The 18,656-nt window shown below is 49.3% G+C and overlaps 1 protein-coding gene and 1 long non-coding RNA gene across 9 annotated transcripts in view; one reads left to right on the forward strand and one right to left on the reverse strand.

Moving 5' to 3' along the window:
* Positions 1-9,208, forward strand: part of SETX (senataxin) — a 59,894-nt gene extending 50,686 nt beyond the window's left edge. For 7 of the 8 annotated variants that reach the window (XM_088793264.1, XM_088793267.1, XM_088793268.1 and 4 more), the window contains 2 exons: positions 959-1,046; positions 6,205-9,208. In XM_088793264.1, the coding sequence (XP_088649390.1) occupies positions 959-1,046; positions 6,205-6,939 (823 nt within the window). In that variant the 3' untranslated portion in view covers positions 6,940-9,208. The remainder of the gene's footprint in view (positions 1-958; positions 1,047-6,204) is intronic. The other variant, XM_088793269.1, reaches the window with a different exon arrangement.
* Positions 8,529-14,631, reverse strand: LOC148754937 (uncharacterized). The gene is made up of 2 exons (XR_016019380.1): positions 14,490-14,631; positions 8,529-11,807 (listed from the first exon to the last, which is right to left on the reverse strand). It is a non-coding gene; the product is annotated as an uncharacterized LOC148754937 (long non-coding RNA).
* Between the last annotated feature and the right edge of the window lie 4,025 nt (positions 14,632-18,656).

An 18,656-nucleotide genomic window follows, 5' to 3' on the forward strand; every position in this document is an offset into this window, starting at 1 on the left:
TTGATCCACTGTTAGGTTTGCTTTTCTTGATACCTTGTATGTTAACCCATGTCACAGTGTAAATCTGTTCTTTTATTTAATAAGAGGGAAATAAATCATTGGATCAAGCGTACTTTGCAGGGGCCTCTTACTCTCCTGTGGGATGTGTCATAAAGTGGTTTTTCCTCTTCTTTCTCTGTTTTCTGCTTTGGCTAAGTTTATTCACCTTAACTATTGTCAGTTTATTGACTGAAGATGCCAGGGACACTGGAGTGGGTGACAGAAAACTCCCCTGAGTCTCAGGACCCTCAGAGTTTTTTCTCTCAGGAATAGCAGATGGAATTTACAGACTGTACATATGTTTCATTGTTCTTAAAAGGTAATGGTGATTTAGTTGTCTCTGCCCCTCCCTAGTTAGTCTGCATATGCAAATGGGGTCCAGTTATCAGGACCACTTTGTAAATAGTCATTTCTTTTCCAGCTCATTTGCCATTTCAGCGTTATCATACACCAATTCTAGTATTTCTGATCTGTTGTTACATCTGTCTGATGTTGTGTATTTCTGTACTTGTTCCACAATATTTTTAATAACCTCAAATATATTTAAATTTAAGACTAATTCGTCTAGTATCATCTTTTTAGGATGTCTGAAGGCTTAGAAATCATACTGCTAATATTTCCAGTATCTCATTCAAGTCAAAATAGGAAATGGACAGACACTTGTGTCCCTTTGATAGTAATCATGCCCCGCAGTCACGACTTGAAAGCACTGGTGTTTTCTTTACTGTTTTTAATGGGAACCGCTTTTGTGCCAGGTCCCCTGTGCTGGGAAGAGCGGGAGAAAGCGTGTGACTGAGGAGGTAGCAGGAGCCCAAGGAAACCTCAGGCGGCTGCCTGTGTCTCACCCACACTCCTGCGCTCAGTCATTCTGTAGAAAGAAGTAACTTCTTTTTCTGTCTTTCCCCTTTTTATTGTCTAGATTTCTGGCAAGTTTACAGAGATTGAATGTCACCATTACACGGGCCAAGTACAGCCTCTTCATCCTTGGACATTTGAGGACCCTGATGGTAGGTAATTCTTGGCGACCAGAGAGCTCACAAGTGTGCTCATTGTTACTGATACTGGGCCGAGGTTTGGTTTTTATTTTCCATCAACATGGAAGTGGTTTCGGGGATCCACTAAATAATAAGCCTCTTCCCCCAGTTGTGTGTCCTCCAGCAACTTCTTCCTGGAGCTTTTATACAGGGAAACCTCTCACCTTGTGTCAGCCCCGGGCCCAAGTGTCCCCCGTGTGCTCTCAAGGTGACCTTTAAAAGAATTTGTGTGCATCCTGGATTGTGCAGATGATGTGTAAGTCCACACGGGTAAAGTGCTCGAACAGTGCCTGGCACTGTGTGAACACTAGTAACTATGCTGCTGTTGGCCCGGCCTCACGCCTCAGCGAGGGAGTGTGCGGGAGTGTGCGTGATTGTCTCTGTTTCGGCACTCAGAGCAGTGCTGTGCCTGTCACTCGGAAGCGAGTGGCGTCAGAGCTCCTGTCAGGACAGATGCTCCTCCAGAAGACATGGCCAGGGTCCCTCTTCGTTAGACAGTGGTCCAGCTTAATGTGGTGTTACTACAACTACGTAAAGCATGTATTTGCTACTTGTCTCATTTAGGCAGTAGCTTGCAGTTTTTCTCATTTCTCTACCTAACAACGTCATGGGTTATCTTAGGAGAGGAGTCAGGCTTGGTAGACCTTTCCCTTTGGTCTTAGTACCACCAGGGGGCGTCCAAGTGCAGTCTTCCTCTTTCAGCTCTCAGGAGGTCTGTGGTCTTCAGTTTTGTTTGTGTGCCCCTTGGGAGGAATTTTAAAAGCTGTGTACCCCCAATTTTTAAGTTTAAGTATTGCTGAAGACTTTGTTTCTAATGTATTATAAATACTGACCTTTAAAATAGAGCTTTTATTTTTATTTTGAGTTTTTAGAAGGAATAAAATTTTATGTATCTCGAAGTTACATACTAGGAGAATGTAAGTATAAAGGTAATTAGCTTATTCAGGATTGTTTCTACAACTGGTCAGGATAGGTATTTTTTTTCTCCCTCAGCTTTTTAAGGGAGAGTTAGTCTTCATATGCAAATGGAGTCGTTATCAGGACCACTTTGTAAATACTGACATTCAGTATTGTTTTGTATTAGTTTCAGGTGTACAGCATAGTGGTTAGATAGACATTTATGTAATTTACGAAGTTCTCGCCCTGACTAGTCTAGTACCCACCTGGCACCATACATACTAATTACAGTATTATTGACTGTATTCCCTATGCTTTACTTTACATCCCCATGACGGTTTTGTAACTACCAGTTTGTACTTCTTAATCCCTTTTGTCATCCTGCCCCCAGCCCCCCCCCCCCCCCCCGTCTGGCAATCATCACTTTGTTCCCTCCATCTGTGAGTCTGTTTCTGTTTTGTTTGTTCATTTACTTTGTTCTTTAGATTCCACATATAATTGAGATTGTATGGTATTTGTCTTTCTCTGTCTGACTTGTTTCACTTAGCATTATACTCTCTATGAGTCCATCCATGTTGTCACAGATGGTAAGATTTCATTCTTTTTTATGGCCGAGTAATATTCCATTGTACATGTACCACTTCTTTATACAGTCGTCTATTGATGGACACTTAGGTTGCTTCCACATCTTGGCTGTTGTAAATAATGCTGCAATGAACATAGGGGTGCATGTATCTTTTTGAATTAGTGCTTTGGATTTCCTTGGATTAATATCCAGGAGTGGAATTGCTGGGTCATGAGGTAGTTCTATTTTTAATTTTTGGGGGAACCTCCATACTGTTTTCCATAGTGACTGCACCAATTTACAATCTCACCAACAGTGCGCTGGGGTTCCCTTTTCTCCACAGCCTCGCCATCACTTGTTGTTTATTGATTTATTGGTGATGGCCATTCTGACAGGTGTGAAGTGACATCTCATTGTGGTTTTAATTTGCATTTTTCTGGTGATTAGTGAAGTTGAGGATTTTTTTATATATCTGTTGGCAATCGGTCTTCTTTGGAGAAATGTGTATTCAGGTCCTCTGCCCATTTTTAAATTGGATTGTTAGTTTTTTGGGTGTTAAGTTGCATGAGTTCTTTATAGATTTTGGATATTAACCCCTTACTGGATGTGTCATTGGTGAATATCTTCTCCTATTCAGTAGGCTGTCTTTCCATTTTGTTGGTTTCCTTTGCTGTGAAAAAACTTCTTAGCTTGATGTAGTTCAATTTTTTTTTATTTTTCCCTTGCCCAAGGAGATAGATCAGAAAAAAATGTTACTAAGAGTAGTGTCAGAGAGTTTACTGCCTGTGTTTTCTTGTAGGGCTTTTTTGGTTTCAGGTTTTACATTTAAGTCTTGAATCCATAAAATAAAGCTTTTAAAAATAAATTATTACATCACTCTTAAATGCATCCAATGGAATAGAGATCACTGTTATTCTTTCTGTTCTTTGAAATAAAACTTCCATTCGTACTTGAGGATAAAATTCAGTGGGGTAATATATTTTTATAATTGAAAGCCTTCCTGTTAACCTCACTATTATGCTTCTCTGCTACAAAAATTTATGTATAAATTGAAAGTTCTAAATGTTTTCCGTAACGAATTGGGGAGATTGTGTGAGGGGAACCTCTCAGAACTTTTTTTGCAACTTCCTGTCAATCTATAGTTACCTCAAAATAAAAGTTTTTTTTTAAAAAGTTAGTTTTCCTGTGACCATAAGGATCTGAGTATTAAAAAATGATTTCTTGTCACTTGAATAATCTATTACAGTTACTATTTTTATACAGTTGAATTTTGATAATGTTTAAACCTGGAAAGTAGAATGTTATTAGAGCCGTGTTTCTCAGAGGCACCCTGATTACAGGAGTCCTTGTGGGCGCCCCTATTTTTACTGCTCTCTTCATTTGGCTCCCAGTTTTGACATGCTCTGACAGTGCCCCTGTGGTCAGATTTGAGATGGACGAGAGTCCTTGTGACTGAAGGATGAAGAAAAGGGGCAAGAAAGCCCCAGGAGGGCATAGGAAGCTGAGTTTGGAAGTTGAGAATTGATTTCCGTTCGCCGTTCTGCATCCTTCTTAGAAAGTCTTTGTGAGTCCCCAGGCCACAATGACACAAATTTGAAAACCACGGGCCTGTAGTTGTGACACTGTCTTCACTCTAGGAACCCAGGCTCCAAAAAGAGACAGAAAGAATAGAATAGAAAACTCCCGATTTATCATTTGGGCTGTCACACTTACTTTTGTTGTCCTTGGGGTTTTTTGGGGGGCGGGGGTTTCTTTAGTTCAGTTTCCCTTAGGAAATGGAATTAATGGTTAAGGCATTTGGTTTCCTCTGAGAAACCAAGACTCACAGCGCTTTCAAAGCTGTTTGTGTGTGATCTCAGGATTGGGTTCAATACCAAGTTCAGGTGCAGTGGATGTGGCAGAAATGGCAGCAGGGCCGTCTGCTTCCCTTCTGTGTTTCAGCCTCAGGGTAGGAATCTCTCGAGCTTTCCTGAGGGAGGTGGAGATCCAGGCCGTGCAGCTGGGGCTGCTTCCGTGGGCCTGGCTGGTGTGTGCCAGTCACTGCACTTTATTTACGTGGCTTCCTTTAAGCCTCACAAAAACCCCGTGAAGTCACCATAGCTTGTCAAATTCAAGAAGCCATTAATTATAACGTGCATCATCATTTTATATACTACTGTTAAACAGTGACATGACACTTTATTTTCACCTAGAATTTTTGTTTTATATTTATTGAAAGAACTCTTTTAGGCTTGTTTAGACAGATTCCATCCTGTCACTTGCGTTCATACATAAAAGAAAATACAGATAAAACGAATAGGTTAAGATACTGCTAAAAGTATTCCAATTTCAGTATCTAGCACTGCTGAATTATTGCCCAGTTCAAGGGCACGTGTCCCTGTTCATACATGTACGTCCCCTGTGCAGGCAGAAGGGTTGGTGCCCCAGCATGGTCTGTCTCCTGGGTTTTCTTCCAACCCCTGCCTCCATTCGCCAAGCCTTAATGCTAGTACTTCTCTTGTCTCATCAGAAGATGTCTGGGGACAGGTTTTCAGGCAAGAGCCGGGATGCATTTTTTTTTAATGGTTTATTGGCTAAAAGTCAGGGGCGTATAGTGTAGTTGCCTGGCTGTGAAATCCCCAGGATTAAGGTCACGAACTGCTTCCCAGCCAAGAGCCACCCCACATTCAGAGATGGGAAGATGGGAAGCCGGTGTGCATTCAGAATCAATTAAATGAAACTTTCCTATTTTATGGATGAGGAACCAGGCTCAGAACGGTCAGGTGACTTGGTCACACAGCAAGGAGGTGCTCGTGGGCGGCCTCCCCCCACCTCACCCACCCTGGGGGATGGCAGCCCAGCGCGGGGGCCGTCCTCTTCCTTCTCTTTCCTTTGATGTGTGTCTTACTTTTTCTCTCTCCCTCATGCTCATTCTTTTTTCTTTCTAAAGCGTCCCAGGTTCTGAAGGTTATAAAGAAGCAATTTATTGTTGAGGAAACTAGGAAAGGGAAGAGAGGAGAGGTGTGTGCAGTTGGGTTGGTGTCTTTTCCTCAGAAGTGCTGTCTGTACCTTCAGCTCCTCTAGAAAAGACAGAACGCGGCACTGTATCTGGAGTCGTATTTCAGTGGATTAAGGTGATTTAGCCCTTTGACATTTGGGAGGCCGCTGGGAATTTGAGGAAAGAAAGCTATGAACCTTTTTTTGGAACAGTCACATGCACTTAAAAGTTAGGCCTTTCTGAAGCCAAGCCTTCCTGTTCCAGAAGGTTAGACTTCCAAGAGACAGGCAAGACTCTAGAAGAGCGACACCCAGGGAACGTTCTGGGATGACGGAGCTGTTGTGGTCTGTGCTGCCCAGGACACTCACCTCCGGTTACCTGTGGCTGAGCAGTGTGGTGTGGCTGGTGCAACTGAATTGTTAACTCTGTTTCATTGTTATTAATTGGAATGTAAGGAGTGACACGAGGTTGCATCAGCGGCTTCCATACAGCTGGTGACTTTCCTAGTGCCGTGGCTTTGTCATTCTGTCTTACTTTTCCTCTCAGCCCGGCCTGACGAGGTACCAGATTCTCGAGAACCTACTCGTGAATGTATGTGTCTCGTTTGTTCAGAAATGAAGCTGAAGCTTCCTGCTGCCCAAGCACCCGAGTGTTTCTGTGGGGTATAATTGTTTCTCCCTTCTTGTTCCAAGGAGAATCAGCATTGGAACCACCTGATTCAGGACGCGCAGCGGCGCGGGGCCATCGTCAGGACCTGCGACAAAAGCTATAAACACGACGCGGTGAAGATCCTGAAGCTGAAGCCCGCGCTGCAGAGGAGCCTGACTCACCCCCCACCCACGCCCCCAGGGGGGCCCAGGTCCCCGGGTGGCCTGCCCGGCAACAAGCCAGACGCCGAACTTGCCAAGGCATCTGTTACTCCTTCCCTGTGCCACACGCCCCCAGACTTCAAGGAAGCCGCCGTCACTGCTGCTGTAAAGGACCCAGAAAGGCCTCCTGGGAAGGACCAGCTCCGGGACCCACGGCTGCTGCGGAGGCTGGCCCTGAGCCTCGAAGCCCCAGCCAAGTGCCTCCGGGAGCCACAGCCCTCGAGCCCCCAGTGTCCCGCAGCACCACTGCCCTCGGGAGAGCCGGGCTTCCCCGTGAGCCCCCAGGCTCTGGGCAGCCTCGTGGAGCCGCCCCCTGCCCCAGGGAGCAGCCACAGGCCTCCCGGGCCGTGTGAACCTCCAGCTGTTAGCACGGAGGCCGCCACAGACCCAAGAAAATGTGACCAGGCAGGGGAGCTCAGCCACCGAAGAGACACTAGGGCTCTCAGTGAGGGGGACCGGGAGCAGTGGAGCCAGCCCCGCAAGAGGAACTCGGGCTGGGACAGCGAGGCTCCGGCCGAGGAGGACAGCAGTAGTTCAAAGAAAAGAAAGCTTTTGTAGGTGACGTGGCCTGTCAGCCACAAGCATTGTGCAAATGAAGCTGACCGGCTACTAGCACTGTCCAGATAAGATGATTTTCTTCTTAAAGGAGTTTGTGTGCTGCTGGGAAACATGGGAAATGTGTCCAAATCCCTGGGCCTGTTGGTCGTCTTAAGTATTTTTTTCCCCTTAAATCAGTTGCAAAAACTCAGGGGCATAACGGCCTGGAGAGCCAGACAAATGCTGTGGCTCTCTCGTTCTCCTGTGGCAGATCAGACCCAAGTGAATGTTTAAAAGTTGGAGTGTATATTTGTATAGCACATAACAAAATCCTTTTCAAATTTAATCTGGTAAACTGCTATTCTTTCCCCTCCTTAAAATATTAATCACTTTCACCAGAACAAACTTTATATTTAAAAAGACAAAACTAGGAGGAAGACAGGTCCTTCCAGCCATTGTTACGGCGAGACAGATCTCTGACAGCCCAGTCACCGGGCGGCTCAGACGTCTCTATTTCCATTTAAGAAAACAACGGAGTGTCCCGGGGAGTAGGAAGCAGTTAGGTTTAGGTCAAGTTCTGCAGGTCTGTTAGACAAGGCACCTTGGCGACGGCTAGCGTGTCCGTCTACCTGTTCTCTAGCGTGTCGCTCTCTAGCTACACTTCTCCCTCTTAAAACAGGGGCTGTGAAATGAAGGAGTAGCCCTTGAATTCTCACTCATGCCCCCAGCAAGCTGGGAGCTTCCTGTAACTGGCGGGTGACTGAGCAGCCCAGCGGTTGCCCCTGCTGGCTGTGTACGAACCACCTCGGTTTGCTTGTGCAAGCTGCCCCCTGGCAGGGGGACCCAGCTCATCCATTAGTTCTAGGTAGAGCCTGGTCAGTGCCACGTTAACACCTTCCCAAGGGATTCTGGTCACCAGGCAGCTTGGGAACCAGGAGGGCAGGCGGACGTAGGATTATAGGCAGGAAAGAAACACCTTTGGAAAAGAGAAGGGCGAGCGCTTAGAGCTCAGCACCTGGGAGAGAGCCGACAGGTCCCTGTGATCTGGAAACCATCTTACCTGATGGGAACAGTGCTGTTCTCGAGGGGCCTGTGCTTGTGTGAAGGGAGCACGACGGTGCTGAGCGCGGCTTTCAGATGTGGACAAGGGGGGCGCTGCCATCGCAGAGTCCAGTTCTCCAGACGCGCGCACAGTGTATGCCAGGGGTGATGGGTGTGCACGCACGCGAGGGGCAGTTGGCAGAACCAGCTCTGTGGTGAAGGCTGTGCAGCCCAGCCCACGAGCTCCCCCGAAGCTGAACATGCGCCATTTGAAATTTCCTTTGTCCTTCGCTTTTTGAGCAAAAAGGGCTTGTGTTAGTCAGAAACCCTAATGGAAGTGGATGAGGAAGAGCTCGTGAAAACAGTGTCTGGTGGCCAAGTGTTTAAACATCCTACTTCTTCAGTGCCCACGTCCCTCTCACTGACGCTGAGGGAACACGTGTGTCACTCCTGTTGGTGGGTGGAGACTTGGTCCTTGGCCACGTTATCTGAGGAAGTACAGGGGTCAAGGTCCCACAAGCTTCCTGCATGTGCCTTGGGCAGGAAAGCTCATTCATTGTTACTTTCAGTTTTCTTTCCTGCTCCCTCGGTAAAATGCTCAGTTTAGCAGATACTTGGAGTGGTGACAGTGTAGTCTAAAAACTCTTAAGTCTGTGAAGGAGGCGTGACAAAAGCAGTGGAGTCAGGCCTTCCTCCCACTCTGCTCATACAGCACCCGCGCAGTCCTGTTGCCAGTTAAGTTCCATGCCCATTCTCACTGGTTCTGCTCACCTGGTCTGATTATGCAAGAATTAGGAGCCCTGCATAGCCCTTGCTCAGGCGCAGGCCTGTCCCCACAGCCTCTCCCATAGAATTCAGGCATATCTGACCTTGCATTTGAAACTGTTGTTCCGGTTGGTAAAAGTATTTACATAAAGCATTGCATACATAAATGTGGCATTTCTTGACGTGGCTGTCATAGCAGTGTCGTTGATTGGTAGTTAATCCTGCTGCAAGGTGACAAATGGCAGTTGGCTTCATCCGTGCCGTGGCATTGGAGAAAAGTGCCCTGTCTTCTTTGAATATTAGTTCTTCCAACACAAATATATTCTACTTATTTTTGCTTCTTTGTATATGATTTGCCTTGGATTTATTGTGTACGGTTTATTTAGCTGTTTTCATGTATAATCAGGAGCACATTAGATACATACATGTGAACATTCTGCAAATGTTTTGTAACAAAAATAACTAAACTATTTTCTAAAATTAATCGTGTACATTGATAATTTTTTGCTGTAGCTTGACTCTTTCTATGCTCTGAATAATTCATAGCTGGGATTTGGCAAACAGTAGGTCTATTGTCTTTGTTAAAACCTAAATTTTAAGAAAAAATGGCAGAACTACAAAGTGGAAACAAACCTGACATGGGTTCGGAGTCCTGTTATTAAACCTAAGGTGCAGTATATTTACCAGGTTACCCATTTTGTCAGCCATTTGATTTGTTTTGGGGGTTTGCTTTTATCGGGCTTACTATCCAGCCCCCACCCCACCTCTCCTTGCTTCCCAGCTCTTTGGAATCTTATCTATAAGGTAAATCAGGTGCTTTGTTGCCAACCATGGTGGTGTTAGATGGTGGAATTTGGTCCAACAGAAATACGTGTTCACCATTAGGCTGCAACTGGGGAGGGCTGACGGAGAAGGGACAAGTGAATGGTGACGCATGAAAGGAGCCCCCAGGGGCAGAGTGTAGATGTCCGGGCCGGGCTAACTGCTGATGGATACACATGTGGAAGGTGACTCTGGAAGCAGTGCCTCCAGGGTGGCGTGCACCTTTGCCATGCTGGCATGTTCGCAGGCCTCAGGTGAGCGGGCAGACAGCACCGAACGCTTGCTCTTTCCGGACACAAATGTCCCGGGAGGGTAAAAGGACGTGTCCGGGAGTTAGGTGCCTGATAAATCCGCCGGTGACCTGAGGAGAGATGCGTGTTCTGCAACGGCCGTTTCCTCTGTGGGATTCACTGCTGCTGCCACTGTAGCAATGGTTTTTTAAGTCCCTGCTGACCTACTCAACACATGCAGCCACCACCCCCTCCTGGGTTTCACCATTCATTGTTTGCAGAATAAATAATTCAAGGAGCAAACTAAAATTTAGCTTCAGTGTAAGAATTGACAGCGTCGTGCAGCACCATAGAGACAGTCTGTGCACAGGGCACAGCTCCATCACTCTTCAAGGACCTGAGTTACTGTCGCTGTCCTGTGCAGAAGGCACTTGCCAAGTCACATAGCATACAGTGCCCACAAATGGGGTGTTCACAGCCGTGGGAGGCGGTCCCCTGTGCGTGCTGGCGTTCGTCACAATACCTGGTGTGAACCTGCTGGCCTCTGGACTCCCATCCATGGTGTCTTGAGTTCTCCCCCGAAGCCCATGATGTACAGACGGGCACCGTCACCATTGTATAGATGTTAGAAGACAGGGACGTATCGCTGACGTGACTTGCCCTGGTGATGAAGCTAAGAACTAGGAAAGGCGCAGTTCTCGTGACCCAGACCCCTGCTTAGAACCACTACACTAGGTGCCAGCGAGAGCCACGCAGCCGCAGAAATGGGACAAGGGAGGGAGCTGGTATTAACCGGAAAGGAAGCAGGTCCACCTTAGCTCCGCCTTTGCTGTTGGCCATGGACAGTTCACAACCCCTATCGGCCGCACTTTCTTTTCCTGAAAACCCTATTTGGGGTTTGAATTCTCTTCTGATTCCACCAATAAATTCTAAAATTCCAGGCCCCAATCCCTGAGGTTCTGGAGAGGAAGAGGCTACAAGTCTTAACCTGTTCCGGCTGCTACAACAGAAGACCAGAGACAGCAGCTTATAAATGGCAAGTCCTATCTCTCACTTCTGGAGGCTGGAGTCCCAGATCAGGGCGCCAGCAGCTTCAGCGTCTGCTAACAGACGTCTCCTGTGTGCTCACAGGGCAGAAGGGGCGAGGGAGCTCTCGGGGGCCTCTTGTACGAGGGCACTGACCCCGTTCATGGGGCTACACCCTCATCACCTCTCGAAGGCCCCAAATAACATCACCTTGGGGGGTAGGATTTCAACATACCAAACGGTCGGGGGACACACAGAAACATCCAGTCCCATTGCAGTTTGTAAGTTGTCACCTTGGGTAGGCTGCCTTCCCAGAGTTCCCTTGTGTTTTCTTCAGGATGGGCCATAAGAGAGACTGAGACTTGGAGGCCAGAAACGAAAGCAGCAGCCCCATTGTTCACAGGCTCTGCAGGTTGGGCCAGAGGCACCAGGTACTTAGAGCTGACGCCGGTTGTCACTTCCCTGCTGCTTGTTGGCGTGGGGCTGCAGCCAGGCCCGCAGCAGGGGCCTCCTTCCCATCTCATTCTGCAGCTTCTCCCATGCCCTGGCCAAGTGGATGTTTGGCTTCACGGCAGGTCACCCACATCTGCAAAGGTGCAGGCAGGCTGGCATGGTTCCAGCCACCCCACAGGGTCCAGCTTGTCCCTGCTCTCCCTCTTTACATCCATCTTCCTTCCCCAACTGCCTGCCGACTTCAAGCTCCAACATGAGACGTGACGATGACAGACTACCGGCGTTTAACCAACTCCACTGCCCGAAACCAATATATTTATTGTTTGCAGTGGTTCTGTTTCATTGACCGAACTCTCACGGACATGGGGTACACTGGTCCCTCCTAGTAGTCTCATACTCACGTAGTCCCCTCCTACAGTGAACAGGGCCGACATGTGACCATGTGGGTAGCGTGGAGGTGATGGCGTGAGTGATTGCGGAGGCCAGATGTGCTCTCTCGGATCATTTGCTCTGAGGAAGCCAGCTGCCACGCTGGAGGACACTCAGGAATCTCTGTGGGGAGAGGTCCGTGTAAGGAGAGATCCACATGGGGCGGCCTGAGGCCCCCGCCAACAGCCAGCCAGCACCAGCATGGGCAGTGCGTGCGCCATCTTGGAAGTGGCCCTCCGGCCCCAGTCCAGCCTTCAGATGCTGCAGCCCCGGCCGACACCTTGACTGGAACTGTGAGACCAAGGCAGAACCACTGAGCTAAGCTGCACTGCAATTCCTGGCACAGAACCCGCATGAGCAAATGATGGGGCCCAAGACCACCCGGTCAGTGCAGGTGGTTGTACAGGTGCCACGCTGGGCACGTAAGTGGACGTTCTAGCCTGAGAGTCAGAGGAGGCTGAGAGCGTAGGGAGGAGCAGAAGTTGGCATTTCAGACAAAACCTGGAAGCTCTGATGAAGAAAGAGCTCAGCTAAGTCTGAGAACCCACTAGTGGGGGTAGAAATGAGGCCGAGGCCAGTGGCTGAGGAAGGCAGATCCTGCAGCGCCTTTGAGGCTCGACAGAAATGGAGTCTTGTCCTAAAGACAGTAGGGAGCCCCTGAAAGTGCCAACAAGAGAGAGAAGAGGTTGAGACTCCAAGCAAAAGTCATAATGAGCACTGAAAGCCCAGCGACAAGTGTAGTTGACCAATATATGCCGGGGGATGTGAGAAGTGGCCAGTGGGCCCCCCTGCCCAGGGTCTCCGGTGTTTCTGAGCTCCTCCAGCGCTGCTCAGAGGCCCTGCTGCCTGCGTATCGGGTTGGCGCAGAATCACCCAAACACACAGCCGGACAGGAGCCTGCAGATTGCGGTTGCGCCTGCATTGCCCCGTCTTGGTGGCGTAGGTCATGAAAGGTTTTATTTCCAGTTACTTGGGTTCTATAATAATAACTAGATGATGACAAGCGACAGATAGTGCAAAAACTCGTGTTCCCAGGTCTTCGCTCTTCAACCCTACGTTTGAGTCCTCTGCTCTGTAGCAGAGTTCTGCTTAAGAGGAAAAAAAAGAACAGGGCAGGGGCAGCCAGTAACTAAATTGGTTAGAGCTCTGTGCTCTTAATAACAAGGTTGCCAGTTCGATTCCCACATGGGCCACTGTGAGCTGTGCCCTCCAAAACTACCGTGTTACCCCGAAAATAAGCCCCAGTTAAGATTGTCAGCCAGACAGACGCATTTAGTAGGTTATGACGATGTTCCAGAAGAAGATGACATGACTGTATTTGAATAAATGTAGATTGTTGTACATGAAAAAAATAAGACGTCCCCTGAAAATGAGCCCTAATGCGTGTTTTGGAGCAAAAATTAATATAAGACCCGGTCTTATTTGGGGGGAAATACAGTAGATTGAAACAACTACTTGACTTGGAGCTGAGGGGTCCTGGAAAAACACAAATAAATAAAAGTTTAAAAAAAAAAAGTTTCATTTAAAAAAAAAAAGAACAGGGCTACTTTCCCTCCACTGCCACCATCACTGTTCAGACCACAGGAACATCTCATCCTGTTTCCTCTGGCTGGGGGATGGGTTTCCTCTGAGGATTTTGGGGACCCCAGGCTGCTGTCAGCTCGTAGTGCAGCCCCCTGATTGCATCAGGCCTTGGGGCTTCAAGGAGAAAAGAAAACCAGCCGAATAAGCAGGGATTCTCCCACCAGCCCCAGGCCCCGGCTCACAGGGGCCTCTTCCTGGTCCCCCCTGGGGTCCATTACCAAACACCCCTGGGCACAGCAGTTACCGGCAGATTCTGACATAGTTGATGCTGTGTTTTCCTCGTCACTTGGGGACAGACCCCTGGCGCTTCCTGCTCTGCCATTTGCCAGGATATCACTTCTTCCTTTTAAAATTGCATTTATACGTGAAATCTATTTAATTTTCTTTTGAAACCCTTCAAATGTCTGACCTCTTCTCGTCTTTAAGCTGCTCTAGGCAATCTCATAAATTAAACTTGTAAACATGTTGAGTCCCAAGTTCTTGTAAAAATCCCATTCAATGAAATAAACTTTCTAGTTGAATTCTAAACCGAGTTATTCAGTAGGTTTTAAATTGAAACAACAAAACTAATCTTAATATGCCACATCCTCTTAAAAGGTGTTAAAAACACCTTAACTATCAAATGCTCTTTAACAAATATAATTTGATATAAAAGCATGAGTGCTTTACATGGTTTTAACTTACCACATCATCTCAAGCTTAATTTTCAACCTTCCCAAAGTTAGAAAGTAGCCACTAGGGGAAGATCTGCTCTTCCCTAGTGAATGAAGGTACAGTTAGCAGCCCAAGCAGTTTGTGACCCGAGGACTGTGTGCCCACAGTGATCCTCAGGTCCCTGGAGGGCACGGACCCAACTCGTAAACTTCCAGTGAAATAAGTCATATCTATCAGAATGTACAGGATGGAAGGCTAACCATGAAATCAACACCAGTGCACTCGCCACCCGGCATGAGAAATGGGACTTCACTAGCGCCTGGCTGGAAAGGCCAGTCGTGCCTCTTGCTGACACTCCGCCCTCACCCTCCCACCTGGTAGTTGTAACCACCACCCTGAATTCTGTAGAGAGTAAGGATACTGTACCCACTTGGCAGGGGCGTTGTTTTTTTTTTGGCCATGGGGGGATGTCATGCGGGGTCTCAGCTCCCACTCCCCGCATAAGAACACAGGACATGGTGAGGCCAAAAAGGAACACCCACAGAGCCATAGATAGGGGAGTCATACCACTATAGTCTCGCTGGCGGCTGGGATGGAGACGCAGGAAGCAGGAGCCACATGATCAGCAATCCACCGGCCGCTTCTCTGCCAACCAACAACCAACCAGCCAACACCTTGCTAACTGCAGTCCGCCGTGCCAACCAATCCACACTTGCCACCCACCATCCACTGCAAGCGTAACCACGGCAATTGCATTAGTGGCCAATGGCTCACTGGTTACAGCTGACGGCCAACTAGCCGCAGCTGATAGCCATCCGATCACAGTTGATAGCCATTTATTACCCAAGCCAGCACCTTGGGTAATAAATGGTGAGGCCGGGAGCCTGGAAACTGCACTCCTGGCTCTGTCCCCACAGGGGAGATGCAGGAAATGGATAATAACAGCTGACATTATTGACACTATGTGCCAAGCACTGTTCTGGGCATTACCTGTTTTAACATGTTTAATCCTTACAATAGCCTCTGATGTTTTAACTATTTTTAACACCCCCATTTCATAGTCAAGGAGACTGAGGCCCCGAGAGATTGAGTAACTTGCCCAAGGTCATCCGGGTGATGGAGGGACAGCTTCAAACCCAGGTGGTCGGACTTCAGAGTCTGTGGCCTTAACCACCAGCCTTTCTGCCTTTGGACCCACCTTCCCCTTCAGGGCAGAAATGTTCGCTCTTGGTCAGCTGTGACATGTGCAGTGCAGGACAGACCCAGGCCTTCGGCATCAGCTTCAGGGCACACCTCCTGGAGCTCCCAAGACTCCAGGCTCCATTCCAGCTCCTGGCTGGGTCCCAAGGGCCACCTGCTCAGTCAGCAAAGGAGGAGTCCTCTGGCCAGAAGGCAGCTGCCACCGACATGCACCCACCTGGCCTTCCAGCCTCGGGCCCACGCTTGCAGGACAGCAACTTCTTCTGTGTCACCAGGATCACTGGCATGGTGACTCTGGGGGCCTGACCAGACCCTGTCACGCCGAGGGGTGCATGGGCGAGGCAGTGGCAACTGTGCCAGGAGCTGGAGTCCTGTTGCCAGCAGACCCCAGGCTCTGGATGGGAAAGAGGACAATAGGAGGGGCAGAAAGTGAAGGGATGGGGTGTTGCATTTCTTTTTTATCTTAAAAGACCTCCTTTGATATTCAGGACGTATTGTTAAATGTCATAAAGCAGGCCAAAGAAGGGTGTATATAAGACAAGGGGTCATTATTAAAAATCAATCAGATAGAGAGAAAAGGGGGCAGCTGTGCAGCTCAATGTTATAAGCTTGGGATTTGCATCTGGACTCTACTTCTTCCTGGCTGTGTGACCTTGGGCAACTTGCCCACCCTCTCTGTGCTGGATGTCATTGCTTCTTTGTGTCCTTCCTCTGGTTGGGGAAAGACAGTCCACCTCCCTTGATGGAGTAGGAAATGCTGGACACGGGAGTGTGGGCACATGGTGGGTGTCCAGGCGGAGTTACCAGCTGGAGGCAGGCCTGGGGACGAGGGCAGTGCCCGAGGCAGCATCTGGGCCCACAGGCACAGCAGCAAGGGCTCTCCGGCCACTGTGGCAAGATACTGGGCACTGCTCTGGCTTCAAGAGCCCTCCCCATGCATCTAGGTCCTCTGACGTATGTTTGGGGTCCTGAAAGCTTCCCAATAACCTCCTTTTCTGCTTACATCACCTAGCATTGCCTTTGCAGCCGTGCCTAAGCTCTGACCGGGAACTTGTTGGGTCCTCAGTGTTCTCAGCTGTGCAGTAGCGAGTTCTTAGCAACACGAATGGAGTCACTCCCACCTCCCTGCCAGCATCCTTGAAACAAAGATGTCAAACCTCAGCACAGAGCTTAGCACAGGGTTTAACAAATGCTGAGGAGATTGTCTGCGTGTGGGCTTGTTTTATGGAAAAGTACTAGAAGTGTAAATCAGAAAATATTAACAGTTATTAGCTCTGGATGGAGGATGGTGGGTGATTTTAATTTAAAAATTACCATCATTCCGTTTTTTCTAACTTCCCTACTGTCGTGATTTGTGTCTTAAAAAGGGAAAATTAGCAAGTAAAGCTTTTCTTCCCTGGGCCTTTTGCCTACACTCATCTGGCCCAAAGTTTTCTGGGACGTGCTTTGGGTCCCTGGATGGATGACTGGGGGAGACTGGCCCGGAGGGAAGTGTGGGGCCCAGGGAAGGGGTGCAGGCATGGGTGAGCCCCCTCCCATCTTTGCCTGCTCCAGCCTGGCCTGCTGAGAGATGGCCACAGCTGCTCCCCTGGTGCCCATAAATGCCTCATCACTAACGCATGGCACAGGCACAGGAACTACCGACACAGCAGTCCTGTGTTAGCGGGGACAGGTGGAGGCAGAGGCAGAAGCTGCCCAGAGGGGTGGATGGGTGGGGGGCATTTCCCCTGCCAGCAAAGCCTTTCGAATGAAGCCTGGCTCCCCAGGGCTCCTTGCTGCAGTGGGGAGGGGGGAGAAGGGAGGAGAAGCAGCAGTGGGGAGGGGAGAAGGGGAAGGGGACGGGGGTAGAAGCAGCTGCGGCCCAGCCCTGAGTGGATGCCTCCTGCCTGGAGCCCATGATCTGGTTAAATTCTGGGCTCTGGAGTCAACTCCTGCCCCTGCTTCTCAGCAAATGTGACTTCGAGCAAGTTCTGTCCACACTCTTAATCTCCACTTCCCCTCTGTAGAGTATGGCCATCCCTTCGGCTGAGGTCAGTGGTTCTCAGCCTGGGGCAAGTTTGCCCCCAGTTTGCAATGCCTGGGGGCACTTTGGGTTGTCACAACGGGGAAGGAAGGAGGTGCTCCTGGCACCTAGTAGCTCAAGGCCAGGGGTGCTGCTCAACCTCCTACAATGCACACCACAGGCCCCTCCCCCAAGAATTGTCCAGCCCTAAATGCCGATGGCACCAAGGCTGAGAAACGTGCCCGCGAGTGAAGGTGAAGGTGAAGTGTAACCAGGCATCCACAGCAGCTGCGGACAGCGGCTGTGTTATCCAAGCTGTGAAATGGGCGCCTTCTCTTCTTCACCTCTCAAAACTGGAAGTCAAAGCAGGCTCTGGGGACAAGAATACACCGTCTAAGAAGCTGGGCGATGACTTTGGGCTCCGCTAACCTTGTTTTCTCCTTTTCCCCACTGCCTGGAAGGTGTCAGATTTTTCCAAATGGCCACTGGCAACTTTCCCTCCAGCCTCCGGCAGAGGTCAGGGCTGAGCCTCGTCCTCAGGGACGGGCTGCCACTCTGATATATGACCTGCTCCACCTCCCCGGCCCTGGCGGCGCAAAGACAAGTCCCCGGGAAGCTGACACAGCGCTAGTCTGGCTGAGAGAGGTCTGGGAGGACAGAGCAGAGCGCCCAGAGGCCCTTCTCCCCCCAGACTCTTCTGGAGTCTTCTGGGGACACACCCAGAGTGACCCAAAGGGGTGTGTGTGTGTGTGTGTGTGTGTGCAGAAGCTGTTGGGGTCTGGCCCAGAGCCCCTCTGTAGGAGTCCCCCACCCCACTGCTCTGTTGGCCTGTTAACAGCTCACAGCCACTCACCTTCTCTACTGGGGGGTTTCCACTGCGGCCCCCACACCAGCACGAAGCCAACAACTAGTAGCCACCTCAAGATGTGATTGATGCTCCAGAGCACTGCGGGGGCGGGGGGAGCAGACCCCCTCCCCCTCCCATCCTACTTCCCTCAACAAACCCTGCACCCCATCCCTAAGTTCTGCATCTGTGGAGGGACCAGGCCCCAAGCCTGTGTGTGTGTGTGTGTGTGCGCCACGCACACAAATTATTGTGTTTCCCTTATGTAGTAATACCGTAATGATTAGGAGGAAGGCGATTGTTGTTTACAAGTTGCAGCCGGCATAGGTGGTTACCTCAAAGTAGATGTTGGTCAGCTGCCCCTCTGGACTCATTTACAGGTGGAGGGTAGAGGCAGCTCTGTTCTGGAAACAGTGGCTGGAAACGGCCAGGCCCTGACTCCCTGGCCCAATGCTGCTGAAAGCCATCGTCTTTGCAGTGGGCAGTGGCTGGAGGGGCCTATAATTTAGGAATTGGTAAGCCTGCATGTAACAGAAAATCCAAATTCCAGTGTTTTGCACATCAAGCTTTATTTTTTCTCACACATTAAGAAGTGCGAGGCCAGCCCAGTGGCTCAGGTGGTTGGAGCGCAGGCTCTCAGTTCCAAGGTTGCCGGTTTGACTGCTCGATTCCTGCAAGGGATGGTGGG

This window comes from Rhinolophus sinicus, chromosome 16 (genome assembly GCF_057876585.1).
Source record: "Rhinolophus sinicus isolate RSI-liver-muscle chromosome 16, RSI-T2T, whole genome shotgun sequence".
Taxonomy (NCBI): domain Eukaryota; kingdom Metazoa; phylum Chordata; class Mammalia; order Chiroptera; family Rhinolophidae; genus Rhinolophus; species Rhinolophus sinicus.